This window comes from Catharus ustulatus, chromosome 3 (assembly GCF_009819885.2).
Source record: "Catharus ustulatus isolate bCatUst1 chromosome 3, bCatUst1.pri.v2, whole genome shotgun sequence".
In the NCBI taxonomy this organism is placed as follows: domain Eukaryota; kingdom Metazoa; phylum Chordata; class Aves; order Passeriformes; family Turdidae; genus Catharus; species Catharus ustulatus.
Window position 1 is genome coordinate 17,095,749 of NC_046223.1, and position 26,448 is coordinate 17,122,196.

The window sequence follows — 26,448 nt, forward strand, 5'->3', positions numbered from 1 at the left end:
TGTAACGGGGCCCAAATGTTGAAAAGAAGAGAGCAGAGGGACATGGTGCTTCGTGTTCTCATGGTCTCCAAGTAAAACTATACCTGCTCTTGACTCCTATAGCCCCAAACCCTTGAGAACAACATTCTGCTGTGTGACAAGACAAAACTCGATGGATTGCTAGAAAGGATGAAGGCAAAAAAACCAGGCAATCACTTACACTAGGACAAGCATCTTCTCCTTGCTGTCCCACCAAGATATACAGTGTATCATCCTTCTGGAGGTCAAAAATTCCCAGCACAGACACTCCGTGGGACCGCACCATGGTGTTCTTCCCTCCTTTCCCACCTGCAGCTCCATAGCCTGAGATGCTGCAGAAATAAAAGGAAAACAAGAGGCTGCTACCTGAGTTGTCCCAGGCAGGTGCAAAGAAGCACAAACCACTTCTGAGCACTAAGCATTTTGTACACCTAACACGGTGTCACAAAGCTGAGCTCTGAAGACCTGACATTCTGAATAAATCTAAAGCCAAAGCCTGAAGACTGTTTTCTGCTCCGTTTGAATCTGTGAGCTTGGGTAGCTACAAAACAGATTCTTTCACATTGATTATTGGGCAAACACTGCTGAGAACAGAGTAAGCAATCCCTATAGTTTCCAGCTTTAATATATGAAACACATCTGTTTCCCAGAAGGCACATCCTTGAGAAGTTTGCAGCAGGAAGAGAAAGAACAGAAGGAGAAGAACTGGTAAAAATAGGACATATGGCTAAAGAGAACATTAAGCATGAGATTGACAGAGGGAGATTTTGAGAAAGCAGACAGCATAACGGGTCCTGGTAGCATGGACCAGATGGAAAAGAGCTCTCTTATTCCCAGGACCAGAGGAATACAGAAAGAGAAGTAGATGGAGATGACACTACCTGCAGTAAACAAGAAAGGCAAAAGCCCCCTGGCCAAACCGATGGTGATCAGGAGCACCTCACTGTGGAGTGGGCAGGTTACACACAGGCTACTGCAGTCTCAGTTAAACCTCTGGGATTTTTATTTTAAACAGTCAAGATTCAGAGGTACTACTGTTGCAGTTACCTAAAGACATGCTGTAACACTGTATTTCTTAGCTCCTCCCTCTCCCTTTCTAACAATGGACATACTTAAAGCAGCTTCTAGCAAGGACTTCAAAGCACTTTTTAAATATCATGAAAAACATTCTGCTGCAACAAAACACAGAGTACTCAACTTTCTGAGCAGGTGAATGACGGTACAGTAACTCAGTTTAAATCTGAAATATGCAGGTAATTCTCCACTGACATTAGTAGCTTTCCAGCTATTTCTGGGAGAGCAAAATTCCAGCTGGAGCATGTAACCAGAGACTGCAGGACTCAGAACTCAAAAATTACTCTCAGCTTCCTACCAGGCACAGCTTAGGTGCTCTGCTTTAACACCTCCTTTCCTCCAGCACCTGGCTTCTCTGTGCCCAGCATAGTCCTGCCTGGAAACAGGCAGTGTCTCATAAAGCATATTAGATCCTGGCAATGTGACATGATTATGTTCATGCCACTGCTGATAACCAAAGCAATCAGTCCTCAGTTAGGCTGTACCAGAGCCAGCAGAAAAATGATGGACACAGCACTGGGCCACCCTGAACAGATGCTGCATGAATCTGAAGAACTGAGTTGATTTGCTGTAGAATTTTGCAATGGCTAATGAGGTACACTACCAGGCACAGCAAGCTGGCAGGACTAATTGGCTGCCAGTAGGGGCCATACTTTCCCATGTAAGAATAGATTTTGCATACAAGCAGTGATATCAGAAAGTTCAGGAAACCAGACTGGCCTATTCAAAGACTGAAGACAAACAAAACCCAGTACATTCAGGTGACAGTCATTCCCTATTCAAAATGGGTGTCACTATTTAAACAGTTGTCTTGACTTCAAACTTTAAGAGGATCCCTTTCATTAGGACCACCTTTCTTTTACAGGAGGAAGAAAGCCTTTTAACCATATTGACCCTGAAGAAGGTTCAGCCCATCCAGAGCAAATACAGAGTACCTTCACTGCTTTCCTTCTTTCTTTTACTGTGACACTTGTGGGATCTGAAAAAGAAGCCCACACCTTCAGGAAGCATCAGGATGCAGAGTGCAAACCAGGCTGTGCAAACCAGGGCTGGAGAAAAATATGCACCCTAACATCCAGGTTATGGGAAACACTGAGCTAGTCTTGAGAGTATGAGAAAATGCTGTGCCTAGGCTGGCTGACTCAGAATGACACTCTTGCACACCACTGGCTATGTTCTTGTGCCACATTACATGAAGGGACCATAGAAAAGAGAGGACAGTAGAAGTGACCACAAATGAGGCACTCAGCAAAATGGACCTAAACCTCTTCCTTTAAAGATGGAAAGAAGTCAGATAAAGGATGGTAATGTGTAATTTATTACAGTCCACTTCTCTCATACTTGTTCGTAAGACCTAGATGACCAGATCTTCTGAATGCTTAGAAGGAAAACTGAAACAAAAAAAATGTTCTTTTGTAATGTTTAACTTCATTATTACACAATGTGAAGTTCCATGGGAGTGAACCAGAGCATGTAAAACTCCAGTTTTCAAATGTTGGCACCAGAGCGTGTGGCAGCCTACTCAGACTTTCACAGATGGTGTGGTTTTATGGGTGTGGTTGGTTTGTGTTGGCAGAGTTTTGTGCAAAATTGAGCTGTCTGTATTTTAATAATGCATATTCTGCCTCATGTTCACAAAATCCGTATCTTTCTTGAGCAATTACAGGAGTTTACATTGCACAGTGTAAAACACTGATATGGCAGAATATCAGCTTTCTGGAGAGCCCAGCAGCCAGCAGGAGGGTTTTCTCCCTGGGTCAGGGGTTCCAGCAGTGCCCATCAGGAAAACTTACAGGACCCACACTGCAGCAGGACCGCAGGGCAGAGCTAAACACAGGCAGTAAGTCCAGACTCTGGGAAGCCCTGGCATTGATATTGCAACTTGACATTTTCCTAGGGCTATCTTATGCTGGCGGACTCTGCTTCCCCTTCAGCAGACCAGAATCAGGAAGATGTCAAGTTAATTTAAGCCCACAATTGCCTCCTGCTTTCCCCAGGCTGTGAATTTTCTACTATAGCCTTAAGAGGTGCAGAAGAGAATGCCATCCCTATATAGATATATGTTATGCACGACATTATACCTCTATTATCTATCCAGAACCTAAAAGTCTGTTAGGTCATTTACAGGAATTAAATAGACAGGTCACCCCTGCACAGCCCAGGGTTTGTATTGAGCAGCAAAAAAAACAACTTACAGTTGCACAGGAATTTTGGCTCTTAGACTCTGATATTAAAGAAATGACAGTGCTGTAAAGCTTTTGGGCTGTTTTGCCTGTTCATTTTTGGGTTGTACTTTATAACCATATTTACTGGATGCTGGTTCTGAAAAATTCTATTCACCTCAGGCAACTCCTTGTTGATAGCTGGGTAACATATGCTTTCTGCATTACCATCAATCCTTGTAGGAATAGGCACTCAGGCAGAACTTGTGTCTAGCCCAGCCAGTTTCTGAAAACTGCTTTGCCCTAGACCTCTATTAGAGACTGACATCTAGCCTTAACATCAACATTCTTATTCAATATAAAGGGAAAAAAAAAAGATGGGATCAGAAAACTGTAACTGAAATTTGTTCAAAGCCTTCAATAGAATGTTTTGCTTTGAAATCCAAGATTCTGTCATTGTTTTCAATATGGATGCTACATAAAAACCACCCTAGACAGTCACTGGTTCAAACTGAGAGTTCTGCTTACAAAATGATGCATGTAATGGCTTCATGACACCATTCAGATACAGTGAACTACACTTTGATTGTACTTCTTTCCCCAGAAAGAGCCAAAAGAAAAAATGATTGGTAAAAATCTGATTAAGCAGCATTGAACCGTATCTGATCATCTGTCTTTGAAAATAACTCCACAGGGGGATTTTAAGTGTTAGAACCCTCAGTATCACAGAGCCTACCATTTAGGTGGCTGGCTTCCAAAATCAATTCTACTGTGTTAAGCCAAGCTTACACGTTCAACTTGCTGTGTCTAGGTTCAAAAAAGTGAAGATACTGAGCAGAGGTTGATGCAAGCTCTCCTATAAGAAATTCTGACACATGATTTTACCTTCCATGCCAAGGGAAGGGTGAGAAAACCTCATTCTGATCCCAGGGCTCAATAAATGACAAATGGGAAATGCATTCCTCTTAGTCTGGGGAGGTGAAAATGCTTCATTTTCAGCTACTGATAGAGCTCTCCCAACCTGTAATCATTTAGGCTGAAGATTTGCCTGCTTCAGAAGGTTTCTTCTGTTTCACCAAAAAAGTTGCCTCTTCCAGCGATCCAATCTGAGATGAGAGAGACTGGGAATCAAAGGCTCAGTGATAAGTAAAACCCCAGTAGATGTGGCCAAACTTCTGAATGTAATACTTCAAAAATGCCTAGCTTGTGTCTGCAGCTCGGACAGTTTTGAACACAGATACATCACGACAATCAGAGACAGTTCCCTTACCTGTATGTGTTGGTTGCTGGTACTCTCCAGATCTGAATGCCTTGGAGAATCCCTTCAGCTCCCACCACCACTCTGAGCTTGGAGTTCCTGTAGGCGTCATTGCACTGGCTCTGTGTGGGGCCATAGGGTCCACTGGCACCACAGGTTGTGAAAAACCACTGATCTGAAAGGAGGACGTGCAAAGCATGACTCCAACATCCAAAGACTGAGTAGCTCTCCTGCTCCTTAGCTTCTTGGACCAAGAGCAGAACTGGCCTTGAGGTTTTAACCCAAATACCCACAGAATTCTTTTAAAAGTCTAACTGTTCTGTGTATTTGACAGCTTTTCATCAACATCTCCAGAAATCTATCACAACAATAAACACAGCTTTATTTTTCCTAAGGCTCAAAAAGGCAAACAGCACAGAGTAGAGAAAAGTCCAACAGAGCCCTCCCAGTTTCAGGCTCTGCATTCTGGCTGTAAGTGCTCATTCATAGTCTCCAGGCTGGTGCATTCTAGCCCTTCCAGTTTCTAGAGACATTTGGTTATTGAATTTATTTTAAATGGAGAAGTAACTGTTAATTAGATAAAAACCTGTGAATACAACATCATCACAATGATTAAAACATAACAATAGATTAATTGCATTTTGAATAATTGTTTGCTCACAGGAGACTCAAATTAAGCTTCAGAAAGCAAAACACCTGACTGAGGCATGTAAAACAAGCATCTGGCTCTGCATTTTCTAGGCCAGATCTGTGGGTGTAAATCAATGCCTGCCTATTACATTTTCATCAACTGGAAATACTAATCCTGTACAAAGCGATTTCTAGAATAAGGCGTTGCAAATTTATGTCTCAAAAACACCTAATTTAAAAAATTTGAATACATGACAGTGACAATTACGTTCTTTCCCTTAAAGATTCATTTTAGGGGCATTGTTGTCCCAAGATCACAATGTTTTTGTAAAACCCACGTTGTCCTATTTTCTAGTATATCAGGAAATACTTAATATATAATCAAAACTAAGATCTAGATGGTAAATAAGTGGACAAAGCATTTTTAGTGAACATGACATGATCTATCGAACATACTTATTAATAACCTAATATACACAAGCTAATAAACTCCATTAGGTAGTTCTATTGCCATTGAAGATAAAAGATTTGGAACACATCTGAGGTTTTTCTATGGATTACATTGGTCCAGCAAGCCTTCCATGTCACCTCCTCACAGGGCACCCTTTCTCCATCAGCTTCCACAAAAGCAATGCCACACATGCAGATTCCTTCGGTGGTGATACTAATTAGTTCAGACAGGGCATTAATTGGACTCGGTGACCAGGAGTTGGACTTAATGATCCATGCAGATCCCTTCCAGCTCAGGAGGTTCTATGATTAGCTTGACCTGCTTCTTGGAATTCAGAGCTGATGTGGTCTAGAAATGATGGTCTGCAAGTGTCCGGACGAGCAAGTCCAAAAGTTCTACCATTACTGTTACTGGAGAGGTTCACCCTCCAGAAATACAAGAAAACACATAAGCTCAGCCAGAAAAAAAATGTCTGAATTACCTTATCACAAACTAATCCAGAAGATGAGCTAAATTCCTTCTTACAAAAAAAGTTCAGTGAATTAAAGAATTAAATGGATCAATACAGTAATTTCACGAATACAAGCCGCACCAATTTGACCAAAAATTTTGGTGGAAACCCGGAAGTGCGGCTATATTCCGGGGCGGCTAATCTATTAACAAAATTCTAAAAGCTGCCAACACGGAAGTGAGAGCCCGCGGCAGCCCCAAGCCAAGCTGGAGCCCGGCCGGCCCCGGCAGAGGTGGGAAAGCCTGGCAGAGGCGGGGCCAGCAGTGTCGGGGGCGGGCGGCAGAGCCTGAGCCAGCAGGGCGGGGGAGCCCGGGAGAACTGGGGCTAGCAGTGCAGGGGAGCATGGCAGAAGCAGGAAGGCCGGCGGGTGGGGCTGCCTGGCAGCGGGGGAAGCCCAGCAATAATCGGGGCCAGCAGCGTGGGGGAGCCCGGCGGTGCGGGGGCCTGCAGTGCCGGCCAGGGGCGAGGAAACGCGGCGGCGGTGCAGACGGGAGGGGGCGGCCGGCGAGCCTGGTGGCGGCGGCGGCAGCCCTGCCGGCGGCGCGAGCGAACGCGGCGCTCGCGAAAGCGCCGCCGCTCGCCGCTCGCCGCGAAAGCGCCGCCGCTCGCCGCTCGCCGCAAGCGCGCCGCCGCTCGCCGCGAACCGCGAGCCGCGAAAGCGCCGCCGTGAGCCGCGAACCGCGAGCCGCGAACCGCGAGCCGCGAGCCGCGAGCCGCGAGCCGCGAACCGCGAGCCGCGAACCGCGAACCGCGAGCCGCGAGCCGCGAACCGCGAGCCGCGAACCGCGAGCCGCGAAAGCGCCGCCGTGAGCCGCGAACTGCGAGCCGCGAGCCGCGAACCGCGAGCCGCGAACCGCGAGCCGCGAACCGCGAGCCGCGAGCCGCGAAAGCGCCGCCGCGAGCCGCGAACCGCGAGCCGCGAACCGCGAGCCGCGAACCGCGAGCCGCGAGCCGCGAGCCGCGAGCCGCGAGCCGCGAACCGCGAGCCGCGAACCGCGAGCCGCGAAAGCGCCGCCGTGAGCCGCGAACCGCGAGCCGCGAACCGCGAGCCGCGAAAGCGCCGCCGTGAGCCGCGAACTGCGAGCCGCGAGCCGCGAACCGCGAGCCGCGAACCGCGAGCCGCGAACCGCGAGCCGCGAGCCGCGAAAGCGCCGCCGCGAGCCGCGAACCGCGAGCCGCGAGCCGCGAGCCGCGAGCCGCGAACCGCGAGCCGCGAACCGCGAGCCGCGAACCGCGAGCCGCGAGCCGCGAAAGCGCCGCCGTGAGCCGCGAACCGCGAGCCGCGAAAGCGCCGCGGGGCGGGCGCGGCGCGGGGCGGGCGCGGCGCTCGCGAGGCGGCGCGGGGCGAGCGAAAGCGGCAGCGGGGCGAGCGAAAGCGGCAGCGGGGCGAGCGAAAGCGGCAGCGGGGCGGGCGGCGAGCCCGGCGGCGGCAGCCCTGCCAGCCGGGCGAGCGAACGCGGCAGCGGGGCGGTGCTGACGGGAGAGGGGGGCCAGCGAGCCCGGCGGCGGCGGCAGCACCACCCGGCCAGCCCCGCCGAGCCGTGGCGCTGTGCTGGGCCACCCGGCCCCGTCGGCAACCATGAGAGGGCCGAGCCTGCCTGGCCCCGCCCCGAGCCAGTAAAGCCCGCTATGCCGCGATCCTCTTACTAATTGGCCAATTTGTGAAAGCTGCGCACGGATTCTCGCGACGAACGAAAGTGCGGCTAATATTCGGGGTGCGGCTTATCTATTGACAAAGACAGCAACATTGTCGAGGCACCGGGGTGCGGCTTATAATCCGTGCGGCTTGTATTCGTGAAACTACTGTAATTTGACAGAACTTCAAGAAATAAAGCATCTGGTATTTCTGAAAAATGTTGGCAATACAGTGTTGTGCAAAAATACCACTCTCTAAGAAAATTTCCCAATCTAAGTACTGCTGAGAGACTAATCCCATTTTACTGAAAAATCTATACTACCCCACCTCAAAACTCCCCTGCAAGGGTCCTCTACAGATTTTGTCACTGTAACTTGTTTCATTTACATATTAATTTCACTTATTTCTCCAATCCTTCTGCAGTGGGCGACAGCATGAAATCTTAAAATTATTAGACAGCAAATGGAAGAATTTCCCTCTCCTCCTTTTCTTCTCATGTATCCGCACAAAATCCCCCAATACAACAGCTAAGAGGGTAAGAAAGGTCTAGAAAGAAAGACCTAAGAAAGAAAGGTCTAGAAGTTACTAAAGCAAAATGCTTCAGTAGCTCTGAATAGTCTGGCACCAGAAGTTACTTGTGTTTATCCTTGCAAAACCCACCCCAAACCCAAAGGAAAATCTCACACTAACTGGAAGATGAGAGACTCATTCTGTCAGCTATCACAGTGATTTAACATTGCAATACCCCAGTGGGCTTAGCCACCTGCACTGAAGCATATGTTTAGTAAAGCAGGCAGGTAAGTGGAACAGTAAGAAATCGCTTGGATGTCTTCAGTGAAATATCAAACATGTTCCCAAAGGTAGATGCAGATGACCTTCAAGGGGACAATAAGCCCAAAACATGAGAGAATCAAAATGGAACACTGGAAATGATAAAAACCTAGGACAGACCACAGCATGTGCAGACTGCTGCTATGGTTAAGTTTTACATTTCTGATTTAGTCCCTTGAAATAATACTCATTCCTTAGCTATCTGCCTACCTGACCTTGGAAAAATTATCTCTAGACGATACCACATGTAATACACAGCAGAGCTAGACCTGAAAATGGCTGCTCTTGGCTCCCACTGGGTTCCAGGGACTGGGGACAGTGAACTACATCTTATTCCAAAATGCTTTGAAATGTCTCTCTAGTTCCTTAAAAGCCCTGGTGGAACAGAGGAATGTCATTCTGCTGTAGAACTTATGCCTTCAGACTCTGAACTGAAGCAACCAGAACAGCTTTTGTATTTTCTGCCTTCAGGGCAGACTAGAGGGGACTCACTTCCAGTGCAGAGGCAGTATCAGAGGAAAGGCAAACACTGCTGGGTATTTGAGATTAGTCAATCTGCACTAAGATTTTAGAATCTGGTTTTCCAGAGCTTGAGAGAATGGGGAATGAAAAACCACGGGTATGTTATGCCAGGGAGTACGACGTAAGGAACTTGGAGATGACTGAGCACAGGAGGTAGTATCTTAGATTTCTAAACTGGTCCTGTTTTAATGGATACAGTGGTATACAAGATTGTCTGTAAAGCCTCCCAGGTTCTGCAGCAGCTGCAGCCAGTGCTAGCAAGAATATTTATCTGCTTTATTCAGTAGATGGTAGACAAGAACAGGAAAAGATGTGTTTCAGAAATAGCAGAGCTGGGTAGTGATTTTTTTGCCCAAAACATTGCAGAGGGAATACTGGCCCAAGTGAAGTCCATGGAGTGACTGCATCTGATTTAATCCAGTAGGGATTTTAGCAAAACCTACAGCCAGGTGTTGCACGATCTCCCCATTTGTCATTGCTGCGCTGATGTGCAAACAGCTCTACTTTTGTTTATAATACTGGAAGCCAGTCCAACATGGAACAGCTTTGTCACCAAATTAAATGGGACATAATTTGACACAGGGAGAAACTGCCCCTCATTTCAAGATAATTAGGACAGATGGATCTTAGTTACAATTCTGGATACAGACTAAAATCCCCACACTTCCCTTCCCCCCCACCATCTTACGCGTTTCACAACGCCAATCCTCAGTGTGCAGATGTAACAGCAACCCAAGATCTGAAACACTAACCCAGCAAAACAGAGTGCTGCCTGTCTTAAAAACCCACCTCTGCTTTTTAAAAAGTAAGATTTCACTCCCTGCAAAGTATTGATTTTCTCTTGATTCTAGAAATGACTGCAGCATGTCTTATGAGCTTGGAGAGAGCATTTCTACAGGTTGCTGCATGCCACAGCAGTTTACAGTAATTCAGTTTGAAGCATTATTTTGATCTCCAAAGACTAAAGCAGCAGCCCTGAATCGAAAATCCTTAAGTAGCTTGGTGAGAAGCATAGATTTTTTCCATCAGTGAATAACTGTGGTCTGTTGCATAGTGCACAGCACATCCCTCCTTCCTTCTGCAGTGTGTGGCAGGATAACACTGCCAAGCACCTCACACACCGGGGGAAGAACAGTAGGACTCTCCAGGCTAAACCTCCCCCAAAAACTAGCAGATTGTGGAATTCTGCCCAACTTCACACAAGTTGCATATGCCCAGTGTCCAGAAACAGCTGAGCATTCCCATGAAGAAAAATAACAGATAGTTGATAAGTATACAGGGCCCCTATGTATTCTGCCAATGGTAGCTGCAAGCTGCTACCCAGGTTTAATAAATGGGAATCTCTGTTTGAGGTGGGGAAAAAAAAAAAGAAGAAGAAGTGGAGATCACAGTGAGATTCAGATTGGGGTACTACATTTCAGTGAATAATTTATACATCAGTTCAATTCGATAATCCTCCCTTTTAAAAGAAACATAGCAGAGGAAACATTAAGTTTCTGCCTGTTTACCCACTCACCTGCCTTCCTGCTCCCTGGCAAGCTTCCTAACCCATTGGCAAGATCCCAGGAGCAACATTTTGCAAAAAATGTCTTTTTTGCTCTATTAAAACAATTGAAGAAAGATTTCTTCCTTCATAACTTTTCTTTCCATAATGAACTCACTGATTGACACATTTACACATGCAGTTGCTCATCCTTTTGCACAGTGGAAATTCTAGGTTTCACACAGCTTGTCTAGATACATGAATGCACAGCAATCAAGGTGCTGGGTTTCAGCCACAGCAAAAGGGGGGTGTGATGTCCTGCTCTTGAAAAACAAAATGAACAAAACCCCACAAGACTTAAAATGACTAATTTGTTTGAAGCTCTGATACTACTTGCAGCCTAAGGCAATGCTGCTTCAGGCACTGTTGCAAATAACAACCAGTAACATCGAAAAGAAAACTGTGGAGCAGAGCCTAAGGCACATTTGTACTTCTAACATAGAAAGCGATTCCATTGGCACATGTACAGCACACAAACTCCATGCCACAAGACAGACAGAGGCACTTTGGCTATACCTCAAGGGCCTAAACGTATTAACTGGCATTTGTCAAATCAAGCTGGTTTGAACCTAGTTTAAGCTCATTACCGACCGAAACTTTAGTGATTTAAGCAAATTGCCACCCAAGCACCATGGTACTTGGGTTATTTTGGAACCTAGAGTAACATGTTCATGAAATGCACGAGTACTTTCAAACAATGTGCAGACAGTTTGTGTAACTTGCTGTGACTACCTCTAGTCACAAAAGTCTATCCCTACTTCCAGTAGAGTTAAAATCCACATTAATAAGGGCTATAAATTCTCATGTTTCAGAGGCATAAGAGCCCCAGTGGCTTAACTTCTGGATGCAATTAATTCTTCCTTATAGAGTTCATTTTGCCTCTTCTTCTCAGGCAGATGTCATCAAGCTGGATGCCATGAACAAGTTGAATGTTTGCTTAATCTATTTTTAAAAAATTCCATAAACTTCCCTTGCCTGGCAATATTTGGCAATTATGGGAAATCAGAGGCTTACAGGAAACTGCCCACCATAATCTTCACTAATGTTTGGCTGCCACTGGCACCATGGGTCATGTGGAAGGGTGTAGATTTTATTCAGTGCATGAGCAATCTCAGTTATGCATTACCAATAATTCCAGAGTTACTCATGCTGGAAGCCTGTAGGCAAAGTACACTACAAGCATATATAAGAAATATGCTCAGTGAGCTAAGGATTTCAATTTTGCTTTGGGTTCTGTTGTTTAACAGTGTTCTGTGAGCAGTAATTGGAGATAATTACCTTTACCAGAATTGAATTTGCCAGAGATTAATGGGACAGGGGGTTGAAAAATGATGGTAAATGGCAGAACTAGGTTGTGCTCATAATCACACTCTCATACCTGTTAAGTATGTCTACAAAATGGTATTAAGGGGATATAAAATGATCATAGAAAATAGTGAGACTTGCCAGCAATATGAGAACCAGTTACTGAGGTATGGCTAGACAAATAGAGATTGGCCTTTCTATTCTTTCTGGAGTTACTATTTCTGTCATTATTTTCTAAATAAGGACAGCAGTGAAAGACTTGGATATGTCTTTCAGTTCATCAGGAAGAGTATCTGCAGTGATGACAAACGTATGCCAGATTGATCCTGAGTATCATTTCAAAGAAAACTCAAAACTTGATTCATGCTGTCTGGATTGCAATGCAGGATGTAACCAAAAGTATGTATTCTATCACCATTCATTGAAACTAGGTGGGGCAGTGTTCTTTATCTTTTCCACAACCCATCCTCCCTCCAGGGAGGTATCTCCTGTTAATGGGCCATTGAGTCCCACTGTATGACTGATAAAATTACTGCATCCCATTGGGAGATGCTCCAGCCAGGGGGAGGAACCAAGCATTTCCTACCTAGATAAAATCTGAGATTTGGAACATCAGAGCAGCCTTTTCCCACTGGATTCCAGAGGAAAACCAGACCTTTCCACATCATCACTGGACCTTTAAGGAAAAACTTCACCCTTCTACAGGAGTACTGCTTCAACTGAATCACATCTGTCACTGCAGGAGGATGCAGCCACCACTGGCTGACTGACAGTGTGTCACGTTGTATTCTGACTCTTTCAGTGTTTTGTTTTTCTGTATTACTCTATTTTTATTTTAATTTTCCTACTAAAGAACTGTTATTCCTATTCCCATACCTTTGCCTGAGAGCTCCTTAATTCCAAAATTATAATAATTTGGCGGGAGAGGTTTACATTTTCCATTTCAAGAGAGGCTCCTGCCTTCCTTAGCAGAAATCTATCTTTCAAACCAAGACACATGCTTTAGATTTTTCTTAAGTGTATATAAATAGGGAATGCTATCAGGGCATTCTTGTAGAAAATTGTGGTCAGTGTAAGTAGGTAAGAACACTACTGACTTTGGAGAGCAATAAAACGGCCTTATTTCTTGCCACCTTCTGAAACTAGGCACTAACAAAGCAGCATCAAGAAAACAAATTTATTTTCCCTTTTATGTTTCACAAAGAATCTTCTATAAAGGGTCTTAAGTGATACATGCTACCAAATTTTTGTTCATAATTACAAAAGATGGTAAAATGCACATTAGATAACAACAACCAAGTTGGGTGGAGGAGGAAAAATTATTTAAAAACATTTTCTGAGATTTACAGCAGTTTCTGTACAATTAAAACTACAATTCTTAAGAGTGAGCAGCTTTGTAATGTAGGTCTGAAACCTGTGAATTGCCCTGTTTATTTCAAGTGCATGATTAACTCTAGAGAGCAATTATGCCAATTCAACTTTGCTAGGTTGTATCTGGTTGCATGCTGATTTTCAGTATTGCACCATTGCTATTTTTAATCCTACAGAGAAAGCAAGTGTAAACACTGCAATAAAGAAATTCATACCTACATATTGTGAGATCCCACTGTCGTGTCCAAACATTTCCATCACTGTTCAGAATGTTATTTTTGTTGGAGGGAGGGAATTGGACTGTTATTCACTGTGTTAATTGATGCATAATACAAAAATACAATTCTGCAGATACCTTTATTGCATTACACCAATAGTTCAGTTAGTATAATTGCATACGAAGAGCAACCAAATGTAATTTTCTTTTACTTAATACTTGCTTCGCTGTCCCTTTCAGCTCCTTCATCTGATTAACTAATGTGACTGAGAGTTCTTCCGAGAAACAGCTATGGAAATACTCAAAACAGGACTCTCCCCGATCTTCACACAAAATTTGTGCAACCACTAAATGCTGTGGGGAAGAAACTGGAGGAAAACAGTAACCCAGTCTGGGTGAGAAAATTATTTAAAGGCAGTTTCCATGCAAGAAACCAGCGGTGCATAACAGCTAGAGGATATGCAGAGCAGGAGGGACAAAACAATGCAAGATTTGAGGGGGAAAAAGGTTAATATTTTTGTACTGTGTGCCCTGATATAAATAAGTTGTCAGTGGGACAGAAAAGAAGGTGAAACATCAAAAGAGAAGCTATCTTCATGGCATTTAAAGCCTATTCAGAAGCACCAGAAATCTTTAATTAAAGTTTGATTGCTCTGTGTCTTGTTATCTCCTTTTGCCTACTGAGAATCCTATTTTGTCTCCTTCAGCTTCTGTGATAGTAATTTGTTTACCTCGAGTTCCTCATTATTGCTCACTGTATCTTTATATGCCCGAATTTCCCTTATTCTAGCCTCATGTATAAAAGGAAATTGCACTGGTTTGATATAAATTGACTTTTTAATTGCTGGTTGAATGATAGTATGGTTTGAGAAGCTTTCAGTTTTACTTAAACTAATACCTAACCAATTTAAAACCAAAGCCAAAGTAAGCCTGGGTTTACAACAGAATAAACAGCACTCAGCCTTTTGTACAGATTTAACCATCTCAATGAAAAATCCTGGCTCCATTAAAGCTGTTTCAATCTTTCAATCTTCTTTCAATATGCAGACCTTGTTATAGCTATTTTTCCAGGCTGCCTCTAGAATCAAGTTTCACCTGAAACCTTTCAGCAAGAAACCAGTATTCCAGCAAATAACACATCATTAGTTAATTGAAAAGGAAAGCATTTGCACTGCCCCACGAACATCTATCTAATGGCCACCTTGCACTGCAAGTAACTGGGCTTTGAAAACCACAGGAATTTTTCTGTGCTTGTCCTGGTCATCAGGAAACACGAGAGAGTAGCTGCACCGCATTAGTTGGCAGGCATGTCAGGTCTCATTCTACCCAGTGTGTTCATTATCCCAGGTGTGACACACTACAGTGGGTAACACATTTCCGAAAGCTTTGGGATGTCTGACAGTGTGGCTGTGTTGTGTGTTTTGCTTCTCTGTTGTGTGTGACCTGGAGGCACTCTGAGCCATGACCATCGGTGGCAAGGCTGAAGAAGCAAGTCAGTAGGTACAGGGCCTGAGAACAGAGAGGACAGGGGGGCTGGTGGTGCCAACTATCACCTCTGCTGAAAATGGATTTCCAAGCACAGGCAAAAACAGCAGGGGTATTAAGAGGTTGTGCTCAGATACAAAGGAGCAAGTGGAGAGCCCATGCCCTTGAAAACAACTGAGATTCTTTGCATTTAGTGGTGTGTAAATAAAGTGCTACCTGTCTTTCAGACTGTAGCTCCTGCTGCGAAGGCTGAACTGGCCTGGGGACTTAGGGAGGGCATTTTATTATCCTGTTGTCTCATCAGCTTTAGGAAAACAGTTCTTTGTTTTAGTAAGATTTCTTAAGAAGGAAACACTATAGTACGTGATCCATCACACAAGTCAAAGATCCTATTAACTGTAATTACTTTTAGCTGAGCACATATTGGTCTTCAGGGTGGTGCTGATGCTGTCGGCTCACTCACACAACAGTAAATATGTGCCCATCAAAGGAAAGGCCTTGAACAGACTCAGCCCGAGGTTTCTTAAATGCATTATGGGATGCAGAAAGAAACAAGATTAAAGCAGGGTAAAATACATAGCCTAGGGACCAAACAAGCATCTGCAGTGTTTCCTGACAGCAACCAGGGACTCAGGAACACAAAGGAAAAAGGGGATTTGGTGCTGCAGAGACCCTCAGAAATGCAATGACTTTCACTGCCACTCAGCTTCTCTGTTTCTGCCCTGTCTACTCTGAGGGCACAAGGGGAGAAAATTGCTGTAGGAGTAATTTCAAACCCCAAGGGCTAGAGACAATTTTAGACAGAATATGAACAAGACCAAGGATAAAGCCCAGAAAATAGGCAAGCTGTTTTAGATTGGAATTGCCTTGAATTTTCACCCCAAGGTCATCACAAATTATTTTAATTGCTCAAAGTACCTCAGTGACCTTGTCTTCTACCCTCATGCAATCTGATTCCCTTTATTTCTACTGTCCAAGACTTTCTCTAAATTGAATTCCTCACACAGGACAGAGAGCAGAAGAGCTAAATGATGTCAAGTCTAGTGAGAAGTAGGAAATAACAAAATTCTCAATAAAATTTACAGCCACAGGATTTCTAGCCCACACACACTTTACATTAACTTTGCATCTAAAATCTAACAGTTTTTTGTTGCTAAAACAGTAGGTTTACATTTCCTGGAGGGAAATGTATAGCTGCCTTAGGAAACTACATCACCACCTACAGAAAGTCAGCCAGAAATCCATAATCTACACCTGCCTACGGATCCTGCTATGAGATCACTGACCCAAGGGCAATACTGATAGCACTTAAAAGGCAACTCCACTTACAGGCAGGAAACAGAGATACACATATTGAAGGGAGGACTTCAAAGAACCTTCAAAGACAACATATAAAATATACTTTTGTAAATTATACCTTTGTGACAGCTCAAGCTCACACACATCTGTAACAGAGCTAAACACAATCTTTACAGCTGAACTGCAGCTTCAGCCAGCCCAGCATCCTCTCATACGAGCTCACTGCCTCTGTCTTGCTCCCTTAAGACTCCTGACAATGCTTCTGCACTTTTCTTGCTGTGGGATGCTCAGGACACAAAATATCAGTATACTCCATGTGATGGCAACTCAGCTGACCCTGCGGTGTCCCCTCAGACTCTGCTGCCGGAGCTTGCTTCACAAGAGAGCTCAGGCAGCGGCAGCTGCCCTGCTGTGGCAGCATGGAGTGGGCTCCTGGATCCAGCTTTTCAGGGAGGCTTTGAAGGCTGTGTGGGGCTTTTGGCCACACTAATCAGACTAACACCATTAGTTCATGCACCTCAACAGAATACTGCAGGTAGCAAAGTGGAATACAGCCTAGAAAAGAAGAGATGAAAGAACTCTTCTTAGGCAGAAGAGTGGGAGAGAAGGAGGCAAGCAGGAACAAATCCCTAGGCTTACTGACGGAGCAAAGGAAGCATATATCAACCTGCTCTCTAAGTTAAGAGGGGTGGTATTTCAAATTGGCAGGTAAGTAGCTTGCCCTAAGTGAGGAGAAACAGCTGGCCACAGTGCTGAGGGCTGCAGTTGTAAGAAGTGCTTGTCTCTCCTGTCGCTATCCCTCACTCCCATGGTCAGCCCTGCTGCCCCAGGTAGGCTGGAGGTTGTGGTTGCATTAACTAGTTCAGGAAGAAAGGCTGGCAAGGAGGGAGCAGGAAGCAGATTTACAAATGGAAATGCACCTTTAAGGCCATAGGTGTGAATAGGTGGGAAAGTCTGGAGAGGAGAGAGGAAAACATTTGGGAGACAGCAATGGAGAAGGAACACAGGGAAGGGAACTCTTGCATCAATTTGGCCCACACCATTAGAGTTAGGCTGGAAAGACAAGCTGAAGGGTAGGGGAATGAAGTAACATGAACATACAAGACTGGCATTTCTAACTAAGTCCAGTGCTGAACCGTTTCAAATGGACAATGAATATTTCCTGAAAAAGTGAGGCTATGTTAGCTCAAACCAAATCTGTATTAAGAGTTGGGTGTTCGGTTAAGAAACACTAAACTCAATCAATTTGGACACTTCCCTTTGATTCCTGCCAATTTTTAGATGACCATGACACCAAACACACTTATCTTACAGTTTAAACCCACATTTTACTTCAAGTGGCCCCTTCTGGTTCTTTCACCAGCTTGCAGTCTGTTACAGTTAAATCCAAGTTACAGTTAGCAGCTAAAGGTAATTTCTTTCTAGACTATATTTTGTTTTATTTTTAAGGGACTTGTGAAAAGCTCTAAACAAAGACTTTGGGGAAAAAAAAAATTGCATTTAGCCACATCTAAATGAAATCTGTGCTAGTTGGAAATCTCTCCTATCTGATGGTGCTTCTCCGACTTGACAGTTACCTGCTGGATCAGAAAAGGGGGCACTGCTGAGCTGGAGATTTCCCAGGAGCTTTTGTTCCCATCCAAACTTCTTCTGGCGACCTCTAATGGTGAGCAAATTGCTTGAGTCTGGAGGGGTACCTCGAAGTGTCTTCTCTCCACTGACTAAAGAACAAGAAACCACAGATTGGTTTATGGCTGAGGCGGACTGAGTCGGTATGTAGTCCAAAACTGAAGCTAAAATAAGGGCTGCAGACTTCTGTGCTGAGAATAAGAGCCTGCAGTCACAGGATGTAACATTATTAAAATAAATGGGCAGATTTACTTTCCATTGTACTGAGACAAAAGGAAAATAAACAGGAATGAGTGGTAGGCAAAACATTAAGTGAATGAAGACACAAAGCAGAATTACAGAATACAATCAATACAGAATACAATCAATACAGAATACAATCTTTAGCACCTGTTATAAAAAATTTTTAGCCAGTAAAAGTATGAGGAATTTTTTTTTATTCTATCCTAATTTTAAGATCTCTTTGAATACTGGAACTTGAGAAATGTACTTATGCACAGGAACCAAGAGGTATTACTGCATAAATGGAGAGACTCATGCCCCAGGCAATGCAAATTAACAGAACACAAAGCAGATGAAACACTCTGACTGCAGAAGTGGCTTAGAGGTTTTCAGTCTGAACAGGGCTACAGAGGTTGAAGCTTCAAGCGCTGGAGAAGAAAGGACGCACTTAAGTTCTGTTGCTCAGCCCAAGGCAGAAGTTTAATTTGTTCAGAGCAGCAATTCTCCAGCCCTCATGTAAGTTGTTGGTCTGAGGTACAGAGTGACAGATCACTGAATACATTTACAAATTAAGCAATTCACTATGCATTGGATTATGGAAGATGAATCAGACACAAATGTTTAATAAAAAGCTACATGTGGCATCAGAGGTATAGACTGGGCATAATCTAGAGGCCAGTCAAACACAAAGCCAGGATCAGAATCCAAATTTTTCCCCAGAGCAGTAGAGTGTGAAGATCCTAGTTTCTGATTCAGACTTAAATGCATGTCAGTCTAAATAAAATAACCTTGCTCTAATTTAACTGGAGTATTGTGCCCAATGTTACTGCAAAGTTAGTGTCAATCACAGGGTGCCTGTCTTTTCCCAGCCAGTGTCCAACTGTCATTCATTTTGATAACTGTCACACAGCAAACCAGGTCATGTGGAAATCTGTAATCACAGCCTGGCTCCTGCATCAGCCTGGCTGGGTAGGTGATGGTTTTGCCTCAGCTGGAAGCTGATCTCCCACATGCTATGTTTCACTACTCACTTATGCCAAACTGGGAATCCATTCCCTGCTCAGCTCCACCAGAAAGGGGTGCCCCTGAACGGGGTCCTCTGCCTAAGCACAGTGATTTCTGACACAGACCTCTACCTTCTTCTTTTGAAGATAATGACACCCAGCCCATTCCCCACAGTTCCCAAATTTCACTTACATGGCAAATGAAAGATAAGTTGCTTGCAGATAAAAGGAAAACTTACTTGTTAAATAACAGTCCAGACTAAGGGAGACATTGTCAAAAGCAACAATGGCATCAGAGCCTTCTTCCCATGAAGCAGTGATCTGAAACCAAAACCTGCACAGATTGGAAAAAATGGGATTAAATTCTGCTAAAGAACATGAAATTCAGTGCTCTTCACAATTAAAGCAGTTTTTGAAAATCTTTTCACATATAAAAATACTAAATTGATAAAGTATCCTCATTCCTAGCAAGGAAAGATGATCTGAGGAGGGGAGCTATACAGTAATATAGGTGGAGAGAATAAGGAAATACAGCCCCTCTTCCCTCCAGAAAAACAGCCTGAAGGAAGCAGAAGTGAGTGTATTCATGTTGTCAGAAAACAAGGCCCCAACCAAGCAAACAGACCCCTAAGTGGTTTTATTCTCACAAGTGATTTACACCCTAAAGTGTTAAGAAAAATAAATAGGCAGGTCTCCTGAAATAATTTGGAGTTCCTAAAAGGAACTGGCAATCAAAGGCTGAAACAATTTTAGACAGTATTTGGTGTTGATGTGCTCTGTAGGAAGCAAAGGATATCTAACAATCCTGGCAGTCACAAAAGAGAGGAACTGACACTGGGTAGTCCACAGGAAAAGCAGAACTCATCATCTCCTTATAGAAGCTGAGGAGGTTTGCCTTAAACCACTTCCTGATTTAAGGAAAGCTGGTTTTTGCTAGGAAGTTATGCCACTCTTATATTTCTGAAAGATCACTGTAAATTCACCCTAAGTGATATTACACGTTAACAGGAAGAGCAAAAATTACCCATATCCAAATACTTCAAATCTGGCAGAATATTGGCCATGTGTTAATTTTGTGTACTCATGGATTTAGGTTTTCTCTTAGCTTAGCAAGTTCATGTTCTCTCAATGCATATCTGCCACATAAAATCATAATACTCTGCTTAGGAAAGAGAACAATTTCTGAAAGCAGCCAACCATAGCTCAGCAGTCAGATACAATGCTCAGAGGTTGCATCAAGACTACAAAAACATGAAACGATCACATGATGCAGAACAAGCTGAAAGTGAATACAAAATATTATTTAAACCTACTTCTCTGTTGTATCTCGATGTTTTACACCAGCAGAAGTTAAATCATTCGTGGGTCTCTTTAATGTAGATCTATTGCGGGTGCTTCCTGCTCTATCTTTTAGAGATAAATGTTCAGTCATAATGTGAATTCTTGCAGGTGTTTCAGTTTAGACAAGAAAATGATGACAGAACAACGCATTTTAGAGGAGCAGCCCTATTTATTTGAAAGGTTTTAGAAATCCTGTGTCTTCTGTGCAGTGAGGATTTAAACACCAGCAGAATTTTTTTTTCTTCTCACAGACTCTAGTCCTTTCTGCATGGCATTGGGTTTAAAATATTTTCTCTCAGCTATGTGTATGTTATTACCATTCTTACATTAGTCTTGGTGATTCCTACTGTTTTTAAATACTACCTTTCCTTTACCAGCAAACCAACCTCAAAACCAAATTGCCTTGGTCATGTGCATATTTGCTGTGAGGCAGCATATTCCTGTGTTTTGAATGTGGTTTTTGACTGAGCCTCCTGACTCTCCTGTCAGCAAATGTAACAAACTTCCACACTGTTCTCAAACATAGGGCAGCTTTCCAGAGGCAACAGGTTTGGCAAAAGCTAAAACAGACCCCAGGGATATTTGTGACTTTGAGGATACATAGATTGGAGTGTCGTTGTTGTCTTCTGCAACTGGTGCTCTTGCTAAGCTGCAGCTGGGGACAAAGTCAGAAAAACTGACCAAACCAAAGCAGAAACTCAAACCAGAAAAGACTCCTGTCAGCCTCCAAAAGGTGCAAAGGGTTTAGAATGGACCACAACCCAGTCACAACAGAAAAGATTTATATAGTTACTATGCTCCTCCTTCTTTATTTCTAGTAAAGAAAAGCAACGATGTTCCAACACTGAAATTTCTCACTCCTAGGAGATATGCATTGCACACATGGAGAGACTTCTCTAAAACTGACGTTTTATGTTCTAAAGACATGAGCAGCTGCCATGAAAGAGCAGCTGACTGACACAAATAATAGTGGATATGGTGAAGGAAGAGTATTCCTAGCACCAAAGGAAATTCCACATTGCAAGACAATTTTCCTTGCTAAATGATTCATCTTTACCAGCTCAAAAGGTGGCAGCTCCATCCATAGAAGTCTGAGTATCACAAAAGCATATTTTTAGCCTTCCCAAATCCATAAAAAGTGCAACTGCCGTCTGATGCTGCCAGCAGTCTTACAGTTCTTAATTGGGATACCTGAAACCCCTTGTGGGTATGTCTAGGAAGAGAACAGCAGGGAACATAAAATCCTTGGATATTAAATTGGCTTCTGACTGAATTGGCTGCCCTCCCCCTGCCTCCCTCCCTTATTTGCTCTACAGCTGACATCCCACAACACTTCAGATGAAACTACAAGCTCTAGCATAAACATAAGCTGTTCAGTTTGAGACATGCCGTACAAGACTTAAACAAAAGCTGTTGGACAGGCACAGTGCACTCTGATCTGCTTTTTCCTGTAAGTCACAGTGCCAGCAGCAGAGATGATGGAAGTGTGTGTGTGAAACGGGTCCTAAAGCATCACAGGTCACATTCTGGCGTATTATGGAGAACCAGCACCCACCTCAGGCTGTAAAATACAGGCTGTAAAATACAGACTGTAAAATACAGACTGTAGCTCAGCAGAAGCTTCTCCCTCCCTGTTGTGTGGTCCTGAAATGCCCAGGAAGAGATAGGCTGGAATCTGGTTCAGCTGCATGTCTTTCAGATAGCTCTGTGCGAAAATCAGTGCCCTGCACACAGTGACCATTGGTGCTGCATTGGAGGGACCAAGTCTGGTGCATTTGAGCCCCAGCCTGTTTCCTCAGGGTGCACACTAAATGCCACTCAGAAACAAGGGACACTTTGATGCAAATTTATGTTTGTAAGCTGTTAAACTGAGGCTGCAAAATTAATTACAAAGGCAAATAAGCAATTCCTCTCTGTCAGCTTTTCCCTCCAGTACTGCAGACTTTAGCTCAGGGAGCACAAGAGACAGATACTTCTGCAAAGACTACAATGCACCTTCTTTCTGCCTCTAGGCAATGAAGCAGTTCTAAAAATATCTTCAGGCAATTTCCTTGGCAGAACCTAAGGTTCATGTCCCAAAGTGTTATGCTTTGATGCACTTTTCATGTCGTGCCTCTTCAGTCAATAAAGGGTTGTTCTTAAGAGAATTGTCAAATATTCAACTCCTAAGACCTTGAAGGCATGATACAAACCAGTATTTCTGTTGTTGAAGGCAGTGCCATGTACCATGCCCATATCAGAATGCCATAGGTTGCTTTTTACTTTTATTTACAGTTCATTCAAGTTAAGAGACAGCCTTGCTGATTTCACCTGCAGGAACACTGGGACCAGAACTCGAGAAATTTCCACAAATTCACCAGGAATGAAAAAAAATGGCAGAAATGCCTCAAAAAGACAAAAATTCTGTGAATGCTAAACACTATTAGGACCATCAGTGCTGCTTTGGTTGCCTATTAATCTTATTTTTTGCTAACACGAAAGCAGTTTCAGTACAAACCTTCTCTTGAGACCAGCATTTCTGCAACAAATAGTTCATCATTTTATCTTCTCTAGTTTAATGTCACTATTAATTTAGAAATACGATGTCTTTCAAATTCCAGTGAAACAAGATCATCAGTTAACCAACATTTCAATCATTAACTTTGGTGGCTTTAGCTTAATGGGCTAATTAAGGGAAATTTAATCAAAACTCAAGATGGAAATGTCACACATCAGTGAGATGGAGAAAACCCCACAGACAATCTCATTCCCTTGCTCACTCTCTTTTTTTTTCTTTTTTTTTCCTTTCTGTTTGATCTCTGAAATCAATGAAATAACTCCCTCTGACTTTGGTGGGAGCTGATACTGAAGCAGCAGCAGCAGCACGTGTTACTGCAGTGACTCAGAAGAACGCTGGAGGTGACAGTGTCTCACTGGTGTTTGAGCACAGATCAAAGAGGGGTAATGCTGACTGCACACCCAGTATCTCCACTGGCCCCAGCACAGCACAGATACTGGTCCACAGCTATGCGCAGACACCAACTGCAAACACAGATGCTGCAGTGAATGTCCAGGAAAGAATATTCCTAAAGGCAATTATACAGGAGCAGCCAAATTACTGATGGAAAGAAGATTCTTTAGATGTATGACAACTGGGAAGTACAAGTTATACCCTGTAGAGCTGAGTGTTAGCTGAGCTGTGAAAGCAAACACATACAAAGGCCTTTTTGAAAGAAATTCTGTTTGAGGTAAATAGGAAATGCTGCACGGGGGGGGACACCTTCCCCCCTTATTTCAGTCTCCTCTCTGGGGAACATCAGCCCCTCTGTTTGAAGGACACAAATTTTACATCAATTCAAAAACCACTCAAGAGTGACCACTGCTCAAATATTTTAACCACAGATAAGAAATGGCACAAAATGAGCTCCTTTAGGTTTGCATCTTTGACACAATCTGTAAAATATCAATCCAGATGAACAGCTCAGTTAAATCTGACCAAAAGAGGACAACATCAAAGCTTCTGGTCCATAACCTGTGTAATCAGTATTTAAGCTTCTTCGCATCACTGTGGGTTTTCTGTTCAGCTCCTTACTTTTTTTCCCCCCTTGATTTTAATGGAAGACTGGTTCTTCCCAAAATATCTGGGGCTTACTAGAGAAGGGAATGCAGAACTAAAAGTGTGGAGATATATTTATAGCTATGTTGGTATAACCTCCATGAGGAAAAACTCTTTTCCTCACATCATCTATCCCTAGATCTTCATTGCAGAGAAATATTAAGTTTGCATGTATTCTATCTTCTTCTGATGAAACGGAATAAAAAACCCATTCTCATTGCATTGAAGACCTCTGCAAGCTGATTTTGTGCAAAATCTGGAGCTCCCTCCCTTCAGTAACTACTCCGAATTTCACCTAAATATTGTTCCTGACTCATACAGACAGTTCAGGTTTCATTATCCAGACTCAGGCAGCTGTCTTCATGCCATTATTTTAGAAACCTCATAATCATTATTTTTTTTTCTTTTTATCATAAAAGACAGGGATTATTAACCAAGATTGAACGTTAATCTCCTCTGTACTCAATCCCCCATGCAGTGACACGAACACAGCATGCCTGTACGTACAGATCTCATTTCATAACTGGTAATGTTTTGCCTCTGATGGAAGTGATTTCTCTCTCTACCTAGCTAAAATAATTATGTCTGAACCTGCTTGAGACTGAGGTATTCACAGAATGGAGAAATTTCAGGTCACTAACCCTTATTACATTCAGGTTCCCATTATCTTCTCTGTTACAAATGATGCATTGTTAGCTCACTTCACAAAGGAATACTTATTATTTGGGATAAAAGATGCATTTAGATGATATAAAATTATTTGGAGAAATATAAGCATGTTAACCAAACTCAGTTCCAATGGCAGAATTTCCATGCAAGAAGTTACTTAATAGCTAGTAATAAAGATTGAGATTCAAAGGTGTTATTAAAGACAACCATGCATATACAAAATCTGTCACAGGTACTGTGCACACACTGTCACCAAACCCCCTTTCAGATGCACAGAACAACATTTTCAGAATAACTCTTTCAGAAGGAGGACAGTTGCAGACAGACATAATTAATGCTAGAGAGCAGAAGAGCAGTGATCTGGTTGTTAAGGTCTCACTGCTTTTAACAAAGTGATGTGTGGCTATCTCAGAGTAACACAGCCTAGGCTTGTTGAATGGGTTTAAGACAGAAGGGATCTGGGTGCAGATGTGACCAATTAATATATTCGTGGTAATGTGTGGGCAGACATATGATTGGTTTCTATGGAGGATCCCTGTTTCTTCTTCAATAATGGAAAAAAAATTAGGAATAACATGAGATGAACAGGCACCTGGATCAAAAATATTGCCAAGAACCTTCCTTTTCTTTCCAAATGGGTAACCTGAAACTCAGAAACTTATATATATAAATTCTGAAAGGAGTGAGAGGGAAAGACAGAGCAATGCAAGAAAAATTACTGGACAAGAGTGCTTAGCCACAGCTGGTGGAGATACAGGGGTATGACTGCAATGAGTAAGAGGGTCCCCAGCTGCTGTGGCTGCCATTGACACCAGAGCTGCTGAAGGAGCCAGACAGAACAGACAATCCCACTCCCACATTCCCATGTGGGATCCCACATGGACATGGAAACCAAAACCTAATGTAGCAATTTTGGTTTGCTAATTTGAGTTTCCCGGCCAATGCACTGATTATGTAGTGAGTTTAGTGCTGGCCAAACACCAGTGCACCCACTAGAAATTATTTAATCATTTCCTGCTGTGAGATATGGATTAGGAGGAAGAGGGCAAAAAAGGCTCAAAACTTTAAAGAGTATAAAGAAAAATTCTATTAACAAAATTAAAAGAAAAATAAGAAAATTAGAATAAACCTTCAGAACACTTCTCCTCCCTCCACACCCTCTCTTCCTTCCCACTGACAATGTAAAGAGACAAAACCAGGAACTTTTGACCAGTTTAACACGTCTAAAACAATCTAGTCTACTTTGGGAGAGGAGTCTCTCTTGCCATGCTGTGGAGACTTCTTTACAAGAAACAGTTCTCTCGTGGCTTTCAATTTCCACGAATAGCAGCAGCCCAGATATCCACAATCATGAAGTCCCTTCCATCTTCTGCAGCCTTCCCACAGCTGTGTTTATGGGCCATGCCAAGTTATTAGGGTACTGTGTTAAGGATGAGCTGTTCTAGCATAAAAAACAAAGGTTCTTTTCATCCATTTCTGGGAACAGAGGTTTTCTTTTTTTATTCCTGGGGCAAAATTTCTCATTTCTCTCTATTCAAATTTCTTATTGGATCATAGGAACATTTACTTGCTTCAATACTGGTGCCTTGGCTCACAGTTGGCTTAGAACACTACATCTTCCCAATGCATTTTCATGCTTTCCAGGGAAAAAACCAAAGTTTGATATATCAAATGT

At 43.2% G+C, this 26,448-nt stretch overlaps 1 protein-coding gene across 1 annotated transcript in view; it reads right to left on the minus strand.

Moving 5' to 3' along the window:
- ALK (ALK receptor tyrosine kinase) overlaps nucleotides 1-26,448 on the minus strand; it is a 320,839-nt gene that overhangs the window by 31,766 nt on the left and 262,625 nt on the right. The window contains 4 exon segments of the mRNA XM_042779113.1: nucleotides 200-350; nucleotides 4,525-4,687; nucleotides 17,891-18,034; nucleotides 19,408-19,502. Of these exon segments, the coding sequence (XP_042635047.1) occupies nucleotides 200-350; nucleotides 4,525-4,687; nucleotides 17,891-18,034; nucleotides 19,408-19,502 (553 nt within the window).